Source organism: Olea europaea, chromosome 9 (assembly GCF_002742605.1).
Source record: "Olea europaea var. sylvestris chromosome 9, O_europaea_v1, whole genome shotgun sequence".
In the NCBI taxonomy this organism is placed as follows: domain Eukaryota; kingdom Viridiplantae; phylum Streptophyta; class Magnoliopsida; order Lamiales; family Oleaceae; genus Olea; species Olea europaea.
The window spans coordinates 2,403,247-2,417,629 of record NC_036245.1 but is presented as its reverse complement, the minus strand read 5'-3'; the positions used below and the strand labels follow the sequence as shown (position 1 = coordinate 2,417,629).

The following is a 14,383-nucleotide window of genomic DNA, read 5'->3' as shown; positions in this document are numbered from 1 at the left end:
CACTAAAATTGAAGAGATATGTAGTTGAAAAATTGTGAATTTCATAAAATATATGATTAAAATTAATTGTTCACTTATTTTAAATTAAAATCAAAACCAAGCGGGAGCATAATAATTTTTTTAGCTCATGTCTTAATGCTCATAATGAAAAAAATAAAAGAAAAAAAGAAGAAGTAAGTTTTACTTATTTTGGACTTAGCCGAACAGGCTCGAATTCTCAGTCGAACCCCAGTCCACGACTCCTTTCTCTAATTTTCCATCTCTGCCTATGGCGAGTGTCAGTGGAGGATTAAAATTTGTTTCACCTCTGGAATCAAGTTTACTTCATAGCTTCTGAAGCAATATGTCGTGTCTATGGTAGGCGGTTTCTCTTTTCAGATTTCCAATTTTGTAATTCATAGTCGCGTGATTTATTTTTTCAACTCTACATACTTTAGTTGATTCGAGCATCCATCAGTTAACTGTTGATTTGCATTGTTTTTGGTGTATTTACGCTAAGAATTTAGTATTGTTTAGTTTTTGAACTAAGGTCTTTTTACAAGAATGAAATTATTTTAGCTTTGAAGAAAAGAATTACAGGATGATATTTAAACTAATTCCGTCAGTTCCAAATCAAATGATACCTATATTCGAACTCGTGTGTGAAATTCAATCAAGTTGGCCAAGTTAAAAGTTACTTTTCTTGATAGTAAGTTAAGATTTTTAATTTTTTGAAAATAAGTCTTGAAGTAACTATAAAACTATGTTTGGTAAAAAAGAAGCTTTAAAATGTAAATTTTACTTCTTTTTAATCTTAGCCAAACATGAGGAAGTGTTCTTTTCATGAATATACAAATAAGGTAGCATTCATTCATATGCAATAGAATTTGCTCTTAGAAATACAAATGATGAGCAATTCCTTTGATGATTTTCACCGTCCATTTTCTCACACTGATGCCTATTTGCTTAGTAATTTTGAATTGTGACAACTCATAATTAACACTTGATGTAGTTCAGAATTAATGAGAAGGCTTTGTCACGTACTTCAGATTCCTTGATTCTCTGACTTATTTTGTTAAGGGCGTGACTTATATGATTATACTTCTATAATATTGCTGGATGCTTTTTACATGTTTTGAAACTTATATATTTTTCTTATAGATAGAGAAATTTTTAGATATATGTCTCTATTTTCTTGTTTTTGTTTTTTTGGGGGTTCCTTAAAGGGACAAATGGTTAACATGTGTTACTTGAAACAGTACACAATTTAAAATGTGAATGAGAATTGGTAGGATCCCTTGTTTTGACAAGGCTTGTCCAACTTGAGGTCCTATGCATTTCTCTAAACTGATTTCCTTCATTTGAAATAGTATAAACATGTTCTAAGCAAATGAAATTAGAAAAATACTTGAAATTTCATAACACGTATACTCATAAATTTTCTATTCTATGTCCCTATTTTATCCACATTTTTTTCTTCCAAAAAATACATTTTTAAATAATGATTTGACATTATTTCAGCCACACATTATTTAATAAAATAATATTATACACAAATCTAAAATTTTCCTTATTTTTTAATCACACATTTCCTATCAATACACAATTCAAAAATGCATTCTTATGGAAATAATCAGGCTCAAACAAGAGCTATGAGAAAGAGAAATGAAGAACTATAAAGTAAATAGCACTCTAAGAGTAAGGTGCAGTAACTCAGCAGAGGTAAATAGACATCCGTCAATATTTCTATGTCAAACTTCGGAAAAGGGCAGGAAACACTTTAAAGTGCTTATATCACATAAATTAGATCCTCATATCTTCTTCATTATCTGGACTACTTATTTTTCCAATTTTATGTAAGTGTTATCACGAGGATGGCCGTATGAGTGTGGCAGCTGAATACAACCAAGGTATGTGAGATCATCTCATATATGTGCCTCAAGGGACATTCTTTACCCTATTGTCTTGAGTCAATTTACACTTCTCCTTGAAGCTATCTCCAAAATGCCTTTTATAAGATTGCTTTAAAGTAATGACTGTCAGGACTGAGATTTACTGATTTTTTTCCCTCCATATCAGTGCTTTTTAGCAGATTCTATGATACTTGAGGATCAGAAGTCATCCTAGTTGCTGAAGAATTAACCTCAAGATGCTTTTCTGACCATTATTAATTTACAATACATGCAATGGACTTCTGTTTCAAAGGCTTATGTGCTGTAAAGATAAAGCAACTGCTATGTATTATTGTCATTGCAATTGCTGTTCTAGTTTTTTCTCAGACCACATCACTTGATGAACACTACTTGCCAAGTTTGTCACATACAAATGGGGGCATTTTAACTTTTATGGTCAGCAGCACAAACCTGTCTAATATACCAAAATCAGACAATGCGTATAACATTCATGAGGTGTTTAGTAATGCTAATACTCCTGACTTGGATGAAGAAGTTTCTAGTGAGAAGGACACATACAATGTCACTTCATTAACTGGTGTGGGGGACATAATTGCTTTAACTGGAATAGAGGAAGGAAATTTAAAACTCGTTGCAGCAAAGCCGGTCAAGGGAGACACTGATGCTGCCAGGAATATTAACTCAAGAGCAAGTGCTGGTTCACACCATATAAAAAGCAGCAATCAAACAGGTTTTGGCCCCTCAAATCAGTTGTTACCAAGAGATTTAAAGTTTATTGGTCAAGAATCTGGAAGTTTAGGTGTATCTGATGTGATCAACACATCTCCCACACATGATGACAAAGTACACTTGGAAACCCAACGTACAAATAAAGATAATGAATTATTGCAAACTGGTTCATATATGTCAAACCTCAGCACAATGGTGGCTGGTGCCTCTGGCTTTAGAAAGAGGGGAGGAAAACCAACATCGATCTTCCAGATGAATTCATTATTGTTGAAGAATTCTGCTTCAATGATGGCAATGGTATGGATTTAAAGTTTTAATTTGAAATAAGATACCAGACTAAGTTATGTGATTTAGATCTCTGACCTTTATTTTCTTTGGTCATAGAGGCCCCTTTTGTCTTCTACACGTGATAAGGAACTTCAACATGCGAAACTTGAGATTAAAAATGCTCCTATCATAAGGAATGTCCCTGAAGTCCATGCTTCTCTTTTCCGAAACTATTCCATGTTTAGAAGGTATACTCAATTATTACATGCTTTTTCTTTTGCCTATGCTATGTTATGCTATGTTCAGCAGCAGGAACTTGGCGTTGAAATAATTTAAATAAAAAATAATTTCTAATTCCAATTTCGAGGCCTCAACTCCATGCTTATTGACTGCTTATGTTGGCTTGCTAGCTATATACTGTATACAAGCGCGCATATGTATTCACCCTTTGCAGAAGATATGTTTCTATTAAAAGATTTTAGATATTAAATTTGAAATGAAATTCTTTCTTTTCTCCCGTCCTTTTATTTTCCTTTTATAATTCGTCGTGTTTTTAGACTTAGCATGTGCTTCTGGGAATGATTTGTGATATAAACATTGGATAAAATGGGTAACAATTTTTTGTGGATGTAAAATTGAAAGTTGACGACCATGAACAAATTGGTATGATTTAACGGTAAATGGGAGCATTTTTACCTCCAATTGTGCATTCATTTAGTACACTTTCCAATAAAACAAGATTTATGTTGATCTCTCTATTATCCATCTCTTGTTGTTTTTTCCTCCATCATTATGGCCAGTGTTTGTTGAATAGCTTGTCTGTTGAAATGAAAACTTATGGGGTTAAAAATATCAATGGCCGTGTACATTCAACCTCATGTTCCAGCAGTCACTGAAATTAAATTTTTTTGAATAGCTATTGTACTTTCGACGATGTTTCCCATCTGAGACTGTGTCTCATTCCATTTGAAAATTAGCGATTTCGATGACGTGACAAACGGAATCATTAATTTTTCAAAGGATCTGGAGTGACAGATGGGAAACAATGTTAAAAGTACAATAAATATTTGTAAAAAAATTAATGTCAAGGGACTTTTGGGAACAGATGTAGAAGCATAGTGACTATTTGGGAAAAATTGAAGTTTAGTGATTGTTAAGAAACAATTTTGAAAATTCAGTTGCCTTTGGGATTTTTACCCCTAAATATACTTATATGTAGTAATTGTGGTTGGGAACAGTTTCCCTCCCAAACTATTTATTAATAAATCCATTGCATTTTTTCTCTTAGCTTCCCACCTTAAGATATCTGTCTTATTTACTGAGTTACATTTTTGTATGAATTATCTTACTATAATACAATGCATACATGTACAAAGTTGCCAAGGCTACGTGTTTCAATCCCTCAAAAAAATTCACATAGCCTATATGAATTTAGGGTGGTAGCAACAGGTGATCGTTTTTCTCTCTTAATTCTGCATCTCAATTAGTGCACTGTCCACTAAAACAAGATTTAAGTTGATCTCTCCATTATCCAATTCTAGTTCCACTAATTTGTGCATTTTTGAAGAGTAGCTCATATGTTTGAAAATTATTTTGTGTATTTAATTATGGCTTGGTACATTTTCCCTCTCAAGTATACACTAACAGGCACACCACTATTTTTCTCTTTGTATCCCATCTTAAGGTTTCTTCTCTTGATTCCTGAGTTACATTTTCTTGAGAATGAACTTCTATAAAGCAATGTGTGCCTGTATATATTTTTAAAAAACTGAACCATTTGTGAAGTCTAGATGTGTTTCAGTTCTTCAAAGACTTCGCATTACTTCTAATGTCATAACACGATGGATGCTAATTATGAGACCTGCAAGTTTATCAATGTATATTGGGACTTGAAAACAACTTACTTGATCTTCTGTAGCTTCATGTTGGATATCTGGATAGAGACATCTAAACATTGATGCCTATGATCTTAATGGCAGGAGCTATGAATTGATGGAACGCATGCTCAAAGTTTATGTCTACAGGGAAGGGGAAAAACCAATTTTTCATCAACCACATTTACGGGGCATTTATGCTTCTGAAGGATGGTTCATGAAACTGATGGAGGGAAATAGACAATTTGTTGTGAGGGATCCCAAAAAAGCTCTCTTGTTTTACATGCCCTTTAGTTCACTAAAGCTAAGGAATGCACTTCATGAGCCAAATTTCTCCAGTCAAAAGGATCTAGAAAATCATCTGAAGAATTATGTAGACACTGTTGCAAGAAGATATCGTTTCTGGAACCGAACTAAAGGAGCAGATCATTTTGTTGTTGCTTGTCATGATTGGGTATGATTCCAGTTTTCCGTCTATACTCTGTTTTATATTTCATTGGTGAAATGACATTATTTCGAGATGCTGTTTCCATTTTTATTTTGTACTCCTGCATACCTTGTGCAATTTGATATTATTTTCAAATGACATGCACCGGTCTGGTACTAATATTGGATGGTCAGTAAAGCTTGAGCCAGACTTAAAAAATTTGTTCCCAAATCTCAGATATACCGGAAATAATAGCTTCTCTAGAGATTCTTAGGATTCCCAATTTGGCAAAGACTGTTAAGAACTCGACTCAACTATAAAGCCTTGTCCATTCTAATTTTCTATGTCATGGACTATTTCCACAGTTTCAAAGGCTCTACTCACTTTAAACTACTCATTTCTTGAATTTTTAAGTTGAACTTAGATTTTGTTTAGTTTAGTTTTTTTTCTTTTTTCTTTTTTTCTTTTTGGGGGATTATTTATGGGAGGAGTGGGGAGCAACCAGTGTCGGTATTGTTGGTTTTAGCATGAAAGAATACCATGTAAAAAGACTCTCAACAAACCCTTTGCTGTAATGTCTTTTCTTTTTGTATTTCATGTCTCCATTTTACTTCAGAAAAGCACCCTCTACCAGGCACCAGCCGCCTCACAAGCCATTATTTGCATCCATATGATACTCCCAATTCGATACCTAAATCTATAATCATTAACTGATTGTACCATATGATGTTTACTCTAAGTTTTATTAATTTTTTATTTTTTTATTATTTTTATTTTTGGGGACAGGCCCTACGGTTCACGAGGAAAAATTTAGGAAATTGTATCAGAGTTTTATGTAATTCCAACATTGCTAGAGGCTTTAACATTGGGAAGGATGTCTCTTTGCCAGTAACCTATATTCGCTCTGGAGAGAACCCTCGGAAGGATATTGGAGGAATTCATCCTTCGCAGAGAACTATTCTAGCCTTCTTTGCTGGAGGGATGCATGGATTTGTCCGTCCGATCTTACTGCAATATTGGAACAACAAGGAACCCGACATGAAGATCTTTGGGCCAATGCCTCGTGATATCGATGGTAAAGCAAGATACAGAGAGTTCATGAGAAGCAGTAGATATTGCATTTGTGCTAAGGGCTATGAAGTCCACACGCCACGTGTTGTGGAATCCATATACTATGAGTGTGTGCCTGTGATTATATCTGATAATTATGTACCCCCATTCTTTGATATTTTAAATTGGGAAATGTTTGCACTATTCATTTTAGAGAAAGATATTCCCAATCTGAGGAGCATACTTCTATCGATTCCAGAAGATAAATACATGATGATGCAGCAAAGATTAAAAATTGTTCAGCAATATTTTGTTTGGCACAAAATTCCTGAGAAGTATGACTTGTTTCATATGATCCTTCACTCAGTTTGGTACAAGAGAGTTTTCCAGGTAAAATCTTTATGAGGATTTGTCAGAGTTGAAATCTATGTGTGCTCTATAGTCCTTGAAGTGCAAGAATGATGAGACCAAGAGACCCAAATTTGTCATGAATCTTAAACATGCTTTCAACTGATTGATGAGGTCGAATGGATTGAAATCTGTTACATCCGTTCATCCTGCTACTAGCTAGTAGTTGCGGAACTAGCGATACAAAACCTGTAGAGAGTCAAGAACCATGATAAACCGGTACGCTGTTCTTCCGTCGGTATAACTTCTTCTTCCAGAAGATAAATACATGATGATGCAGCAAAGATTAAAAATTGTTCAGCAATATTTTGTTTGGCACAAAATTCCTGAGAAGTATGACTTGTTTCATATGATCCTTCACTCAGTTTGGTACAAGAGAGTTTTCCAGGTAAAATCTTTATGAGGATTTGTCAGAGTTGAAATCTATGTGTGCTCTATAGTCCTTGAAGTGCAAGAATGATGAGACCAAGAGACTTCCAAATTTGTCATGAATCTTAAACATGCTTTCAATTGATTGATGAGGTTGAATGGGTTGAAATCTGTTGCATCTGTTCATCCTGCTACTAACCAGTAGTTGCGGAACTAGTGATACAAAGCCTGTAGAGAGTCAAGAACCGTGATAAACTGGTACGCTGTTCTTCCATCAGAATAACTTCTTCTAAGCCTGGCTACTGCTTGCATTCACCTCGAGGCCCCTGTTTTCAGTAATTCGGGGGATTCCCCTTCGTGAAGTGATTTGGGAATGTTATTTGCTGCTGTTATGAAAACTTATCTCACTTGAAAAGCATTGTAAAGAATTTTCTGTTTCCATTCACATTTTCTCTACTGATTGATGTATATATCTAATAGTAATTCAAACTTTTGTTAATTTCCATGTAAATATATGTCATTATATCATTCTCTTTGTCATGCTCAAAAATAGTTTGTCTTCTTTGTGTAAACCATAGTCAGGTCTTTTTTTTTATATTGATATATATCCCTTTAGTTTGGTGGGTGTGGGGATTGGGAAGCGGCCGGGCAATATCAAGGGATGTTTGTTTCTTGTTTTGTTCAGAAGTTTGCCTATAATCTCATGCAATGACGAATGTTACTAAGTGGGAATCAATTGCCAGGATATTTAACTTAATAAGTGCCAGACTTGAGGTATGTAAATCGATCAAGAATTAATCCTTAGATCTTCAACAGCGGGATCTAATCCCTCGTGTTAATTTCATTGCCAGAAACTGAAGCAATTCATGCTGTATATCCAGTCACGGGTTTTTATGAAGTGTATTTCGTTGCAGGTAATTTTCAGTGACCTTTTCTTTGAGATCTACAAAATTGGAAACTAACAAGAATACTTTTGGGGTTAACTCTGACCATTTTTTTAACTAAGAAATTCGTCAATTGGAATGTGCTTTGTTTCAGGCTAGAGTAAGAAGATCCCGCGTTTGAGATGACGAGAGACACGAGGAAACACAGAGCAATAAGAGCCGTGAAAATCACGACTCAGACGACCATGCTCTGTCCCGCTGATCTAGTCTCTAGGGGAAAGAGTTCGCTTGGAACAAACTGTTGCGTTTTTACTAACTTAAATATACAATATTGAATAAGTAGTATAATGGACCTAAGAGTCCGGATTTCGTTCCAATAAGGACTGTATTTTATAACTTAATCTACTATCTTTCTAACGACTATTCAACATGCAAACAAAGATTTGTAGGATTTGATTTAAATTTTAATGCGTAGCAATATGCGATTTCACACAAAGATTGGTTAGGAAATTAGATAATAAATAGATATTAGGACAGAACAATTTTACCTATCGATCACCTTTACATTTTAAATCAAGACTCATATCTAATGTAATGTTCGGTCGAATTTTCTTATTGTATTTAAGGTACCGCTCTTGAGCTTTCATTAAGCCTATTTTACTAATTAAATTTCATCTCTCTATGCAAATCAATTTTAGTTAAACGAAATCTTGGTTCTACAAATTCACTTATGATCGCAATAATAGTATAAATATCTCTACACATTATACCAATTTATCGGATTTTATTATATAGGGCCTGTTTGAGCCACATTATTTCAAAAAAATACATTCTTAAACAGTGATTTGATATCATTTTAACCACACATTCTTCAATAAAATAATATTACACGCAGATAAAAAACTTTTCCTTATTTTTTAACCATACATTTCCCATCAATATACTATTCAAGAATGCATTATTACCAAAATAATGTGGTTCAAACACCCCCCATAGTCTAAATTCTAAACTCACATCTCAATTCGTAAAAAATTCATAAAATTATCAAATTAGTGATCCAGTAATTCAACGCATTAAACGCATAGTAAAATCAACACATGAAAGAATAAAGAACAAGAACCTTAATTAAAAGACATAAAAGATCCCAATTAAGTTATATTATTTGCCCTAACAAAAAATTTAGCTACTCATGAAAGAGGGAAAACTAGATATTGTTATTGAATACATCGCTAGATTTGTAGAATAGATGTAAAAGAAAAAATCAATCTTGCACCAAAATCTCTTTCATCTTCCGATCAATACTTCAAATGGTGAATTCCTTGATGTTTTCCTCCCTTGAATTGCTTCTTTGATTCTCAAATTGTGTTCATTGTCTCTCAATGTGTGCAATCCCCTTCAAAAGTGTGGAAACTTGTATTTGTAGTTGCCTTCCCGTGTGTGGTAGGATTTCTATGGACCTTAAAACAGGCCGAATCTCGCACCTAATTGATTCAACAGCGATGCTTGTTCTGTGGTGTTGCAGTGTCGCACTACTTTTGTATGCGCCCCCAATTTGCTTCTCTTGGCGTCGCAGCACCCAAAGCATGGTGCCGTAGCGCCCAGGGTCTGTCTTCTCCTTTTCTAATGGCATCACGGCACCACATCTCTCCTTCTCTTTCTTTCGTGGCTCCTTGGCTCCTAGGCGTTACTAATCCAATCATTTTGCTTTTCCTCTTTTGCCCTTTACCAACAATTTCTTCTCAATCTATGCCAATAGCTTTATTTGATGAATTTTTTTTTTTTTTTTGTGTCTTTTACCATCTCAATAGTCCTATAAAACAACACTAATAAATACAGTAAAAAGATTCACTACTCGTAAAATCAAGCTTACAATCAAGTTAAAAAAATATTATAAATTCATGACTAAAACACACCATCAAATACCTCCCAAACTTAACAATTTGCTAGTCCTCAGACAAACACAAGAAAAAGGAAAAATAACTAAGGCCACGAACAACAATTCAATTAGACGACTTGCCTTTTGGCTCAGCATTGAAAACATTATATCACATTCGTGAACAATTTCAAGATAGCAATGCAAGAACAAACAAAATTGAAATGCTGGGATTCCTGTAGCTCATATTACCAACTTGGAACTGATTCTTCCTTTTCAGAAGATTCGTGAGTAGAATTGAGGTACCTCTTTCTCTATGATTTTTCTTCCTTCATTAAATTCGACCCAGTTTAACATCACTGTTCAACCAGATTGTTCGGGGTCTCTAGATGGAAAATTCCACCAACAAACATAAAAATACTGGAACTGCAGCTAAGCCATGGGACAATCTCCATCCCCATGGATGGATTCTTTTGTCTGTAATTTATGAAGTTAGCTACAAGATTTCTTGAGCAAGTTGTGAGTTGAAAGAGTTGATTAACAGCTCTCAAATTTTCGCTGGTTCCATTGCTGAAAGATATGGAAAAAGCGTTGGGTTGTGTGCCCTAAACAATATTTTATTTAGCCCCATTTGATTCCATTCTTTGGCCAAAAAAATGAAAAATATGATCGTTATCCATCACATTAAGTCATCATATTTCACTTTCTATCTCTTGTGTGAGTCTTGTAACGACTATATTTTTCATTCTCATTCTTAAAATAATGAGAATCAAACGGAGGCGAATGAATTAAATTACCTATGATAAGTTGGGTGTTTCAATGGAAAACCGTAACACAACTTAGCCCCCGTTTGTCCCTCTTTATTTTTTATTATAATGGGGAAATAGTACCTTTTTTTTTTTTTTAAAAATGGATTGCTGTAAAAGAATTAAAAAACTTCGATTTATATGTAATATTATTTTATTGAAAATAGGAGAGAGAAAATTTTAATTTAATTTAATTTGATAAGATTTAATAGGGGCCAAACAAGGGTCTATTAATGCTTACTTTGACTTGGTGATTAACTTTTGAGCACGAGTCTCGCTACACGACCAGACTAAATCCCAACGTGGCAAAACAAAAAAAAAAAAGGAAAAAAGAAAAAGATCGATTAATCAGTCTCTTTTGACCAAATCTCCTACCCATTTTCCCCAATTCACCCGGGGCAGTTTTTAAAATGGCTGGATAATTGATTTTATTTTCCACAATGGCCTTTTCTATAAGAAATACTATTTTACCCTTACTATAATTATTTGCAAGATGTATCTTATATCTTCAAGGATTTATTAATTAGGGCCTATATCTATATTTTTCAATTTTTCAAATACCTTTAAATATTCTTTATATTTTAGTAGTTCTTCAAAGATCCTAGACTAACCTTTCTTAGTTATATATCCTTGAACTAATCCTTTTGAAATTTCTTCTTGTATATCTCTATATTTAGTTATAATATCTTCTACTTTTCTTATCTCTCTACAAGTTCCTGCAGAATCAAATCCTATATTATTTTTACAATTATAATCTATATCTCTATACATTTCTTCAATTTTTTCTTTGCCAACAGGAAATATATCTTCAAACTTTTCAGCTAATTTAAATAAAAACGAAACATCTTTTTCATCTAAAAATAATATGAGATTATTATCATTATTAGAAGTAGATGTGGATGCTTGTGAATTGTTCATCAGAATAATTAAAGCATAAGCATGTAGAAACAAATAAATAACTTACTGTAATCAAATGAAAGTAAACAGGCTTTCCCTCCAGTATGTTCTTATAGATGTTTTGCATGTACTTAATCAATCTTTTGAATCAAGTAAAGATTTAAAATATTTTTTGAAATCATTTGGGTCCACAACTGTTTTCGCAAAAGGTTTTTAAATTAAGGTTGCATTTCTCATTCTAGAGAACTAGCCGTGTTTCCACAGACGCTATCTCACAGTATCCAGAATCTCTGTTTTCACCTCTATCCAAACTCTTTTCAGAATTAAGTTCCTACTTGGAACGAAATTTTAAAAGATAACTCACACATAAGGTGCTACAATTTTCTTAGAAAACTGCCATTTTCCCCTAAATCATTTATCGAAGACGGGTACTTTGGCATGGCTAACATCCATTCAAAATCAATGTTTTGAAAATCTTTTAAAATCTCTATCTGTACTGTCGAGGAATCATGAGAAATTTAACGAAATCCTTTTATGAAAGTTTTGTTGAACATAACAAACTTTACATTGACATTCATAAACTGAAATTGTACATGCTTACAAACTATATTTACATACCTTTGGTACTCGCCTTATGAAGTTTAGAACTCCATAAGTGATTACCTTATTACACGCTTTGCTATCTTCAAACTATCTAATATTTTTCTGAATACAAGTGGTGTATACAGATTACAAAAGATATATCTTTAAGATGTGTTTCTTCAAAATGTTTAAGAGATAAGTTCTTTCGAGCTTCCTTCTTCCTTCTTGCTTCCTTTTATAGAAGCCTTTGGGAATCTTATCTTGACATATATTTTCCATTTTTCTTTGTTGGGTAGCTAGGTCATCTTATCTCCACCGAATTTTCCATTATCTTTTTGTTAGGTAGACCTCTCCTTTTGAAATTATATGTCTTATCTTTTGAGTTTGTCTACCACTTGTGACAATTGGTGGGGAGTAGTTACAATTATGGAAACTTTTCTTGTACTATCTTCTATCTTTTAGTAGCCACAGTTTTTCTTTAATAAATTTATTTATTAAAGTATTGATAAAGGACTACTTTTGTCACCATCACTTTTCTATTTTTGAATCAAAGAATTCTGCAGGGAATTCTTCACTGTTAAGAGATGCTTGACTCATATCTTCAACTACGCAGTATTCACAATGGTGATCACTGTAGTTCCAAAGTAATTTGCATGATTCTTTAGCCATATCTTCTGATGCATTCACTTGGTTGGAAATAATTGCAGATAATAAATGGTTGAGACAACAAATATCTTCTTCTTTGGTAGCCATCCTTGCATTAGAATAGATAATATGATTTTCAGATGGATAAATCCATATTTTTTCTTTCTCAGTAATTATCTGAATTACATGTTCAAATATCTCTTTGTACCATTTTGCTCTTCTGTAGGGCATCATATTTAGAATATCTTGATATCCATTTTTAACAACTTTTTGATTGGTTGGTAAAAAATGTTGATTTGTAAGTCCCATTTTTATCACATGGAACGATGGATGCATATATTCAAGAGCGGGATCCCATTCCATGGTTGCTGAATGGAATCTGATATATATATTTGTTGTTTTGACGACTTCAGTATATCTTTTAACAGCTTTTCTAATGTTGGTTGGAAGCTGAGCTATTTCTTTGAGATCTTTGCTATGATATATACAAAGTATATTTCCTATCTCAAAACAATTTCGTACCCAGTTGGCTGGTGCTCCTAGATAAAAATTTATCTTGTTGTATTTTGAATAGTGGAGAGTCTTCATCCACTTTCCAATCTCCAGATACCAATCTGATAAAATATTGAAAATAACAATAAAGAGTGTTACTTCTTCATGGTTATCTTTTCTGGGAATTTTTGCTTCATGGCATATCTTGACAATATCTTTTGGTTCCATCCTTTCAATAGAAAGTTTAGACTGAGTTTGGCTCTGTGAAGAGCTACCTTCTTTTTTTATATTTTGAATATCTTTATTACCAGTAATAGGTTCAATTTTTTCCTGCGAAGGGATTCCTATTACCTTCTTTTCTTTCCCTTTATCCTCGGGGAGAGTACTAGTATTCACAAGTCTCTGCAAAGGGATACTAGATTTGGTACAAGTAACTTCTGCCTCAAGGGCTATATTTTTACCTCGAAGGCTATCTTGAATATTTTGAATTTGTGTTTCCAAATAGGAAACTTTTATCTCAAGTATTTGGACTTTCGTCCTTAATTGTTCTAACTCCATCTCTGCTAAGATAATCAGGAAGAAAAGTTAGTTTTACCTTTTATGTATTCAATATCAAATTTGAAATATGAAAACCAAATTTATATCCTAATAATATATCTATTGGCAATAGATAGATCAACATTATTTTTTAAAAAGGCTTTAACTTGAATATTATCAGTTCTAATCAAGAACTTCTTTGGTAATAAATAATCCTCATATTTTTGAACTTCCCTTTTTACAGCAATGAGTTCTTTCCTGTTTGTCTCATATCTTGTTTCAACTTCCTTGAATGTTCCTGATGTATAACCTGTAAGTATCTCAGGACAAGAACAATCATTTTCACATTTATATTCTTTATAATTCTTTTTAACCTTTAGTACTGCTCCCCAGTAATAATCTGAAGCATCAGTTTCAAGGATAAAGAAATCTTCTTCTTATGGTATTACAAGTTTGGGCAATACGTTCAATTCTTCTTTTACTTTTCTTATATTTTCATAATCTTGTTCTTCCCAAGACCACATTATATTTTTCTTAACTTTGGAAGAAAATAAATTTTTAATTTGGCACAATTTTCAATGAATCATTCAGCATAATTCAATATACTAAGGAAGCTTTATAATTGTTTTTTATCTTTGATTTTTTCAGGAA

At 33.2% G+C, this 14,383-nt stretch overlaps 1 protein-coding gene across 3 annotated transcripts; it reads left to right on the top strand.

Annotated features, from left to right (window-relative positions):
- The first annotated feature begins 213 nt into the window (after positions 1–213).
- Positions 214–6,891, top strand: LOC111399400 (probable glycosyltransferase At3g07620). Of its 3 annotated transcripts, none has more exons than XM_023026687.1 (5): positions 214–357; positions 2,059–2,918; positions 3,006–3,136; positions 4,868–5,216; positions 5,976–6,891. In XM_023026687.1, exons 2-5 carry the CDS (start codon positions 2,166–2,168, stop codon positions 6,642–6,644), a joined length of 1,902 nt encoding a protein of 633 aa, XP_022882455.1. In that variant the 5' UTR covers positions 214–357; positions 2,059–2,165; the 3' UTR covers positions 6,645–6,891. The 3 variants fall into 3 exon arrangements, with proteins under 3 accessions (XP_022882455.1, XP_022882454.1, XP_022882453.1); XM_023026686.1 differs by lacking the exon at positions 214–357 and adding an exon at positions 1,563–1,889; XM_023026685.1 differs by lacking the exon at positions 214–357 and having other exon boundaries at positions 1,563–2,918.
- The last annotated feature ends 7,492 nt before the right edge of the window (positions 6,892–14,383 follow it).

Bases quoted from the DNA above. Each gene is read 5' to 3' on its own strand.
- LOC111399400 (XM_023026687.1), top strand. From the start codon at position 2,166: ATGGACTTCTGTTTCAAAGGCTTATGTGCTGTAAAGATAAAGCAACTG. The intron at 2,919-3,005 runs GTATGGATTTAA...CTTTGGTCATAG, and splicing joins CTGCTTCAATGATGGCAATG to AGGCCCCTTTTGTCTTCTAC. The intron at 5,217-5,975 runs GTATGATTCCAG...TTTTGGGGACAG, and splicing joins TTGTTGCTTGTCATGATTGG to GCCCTACGGTTCACGAGGAA.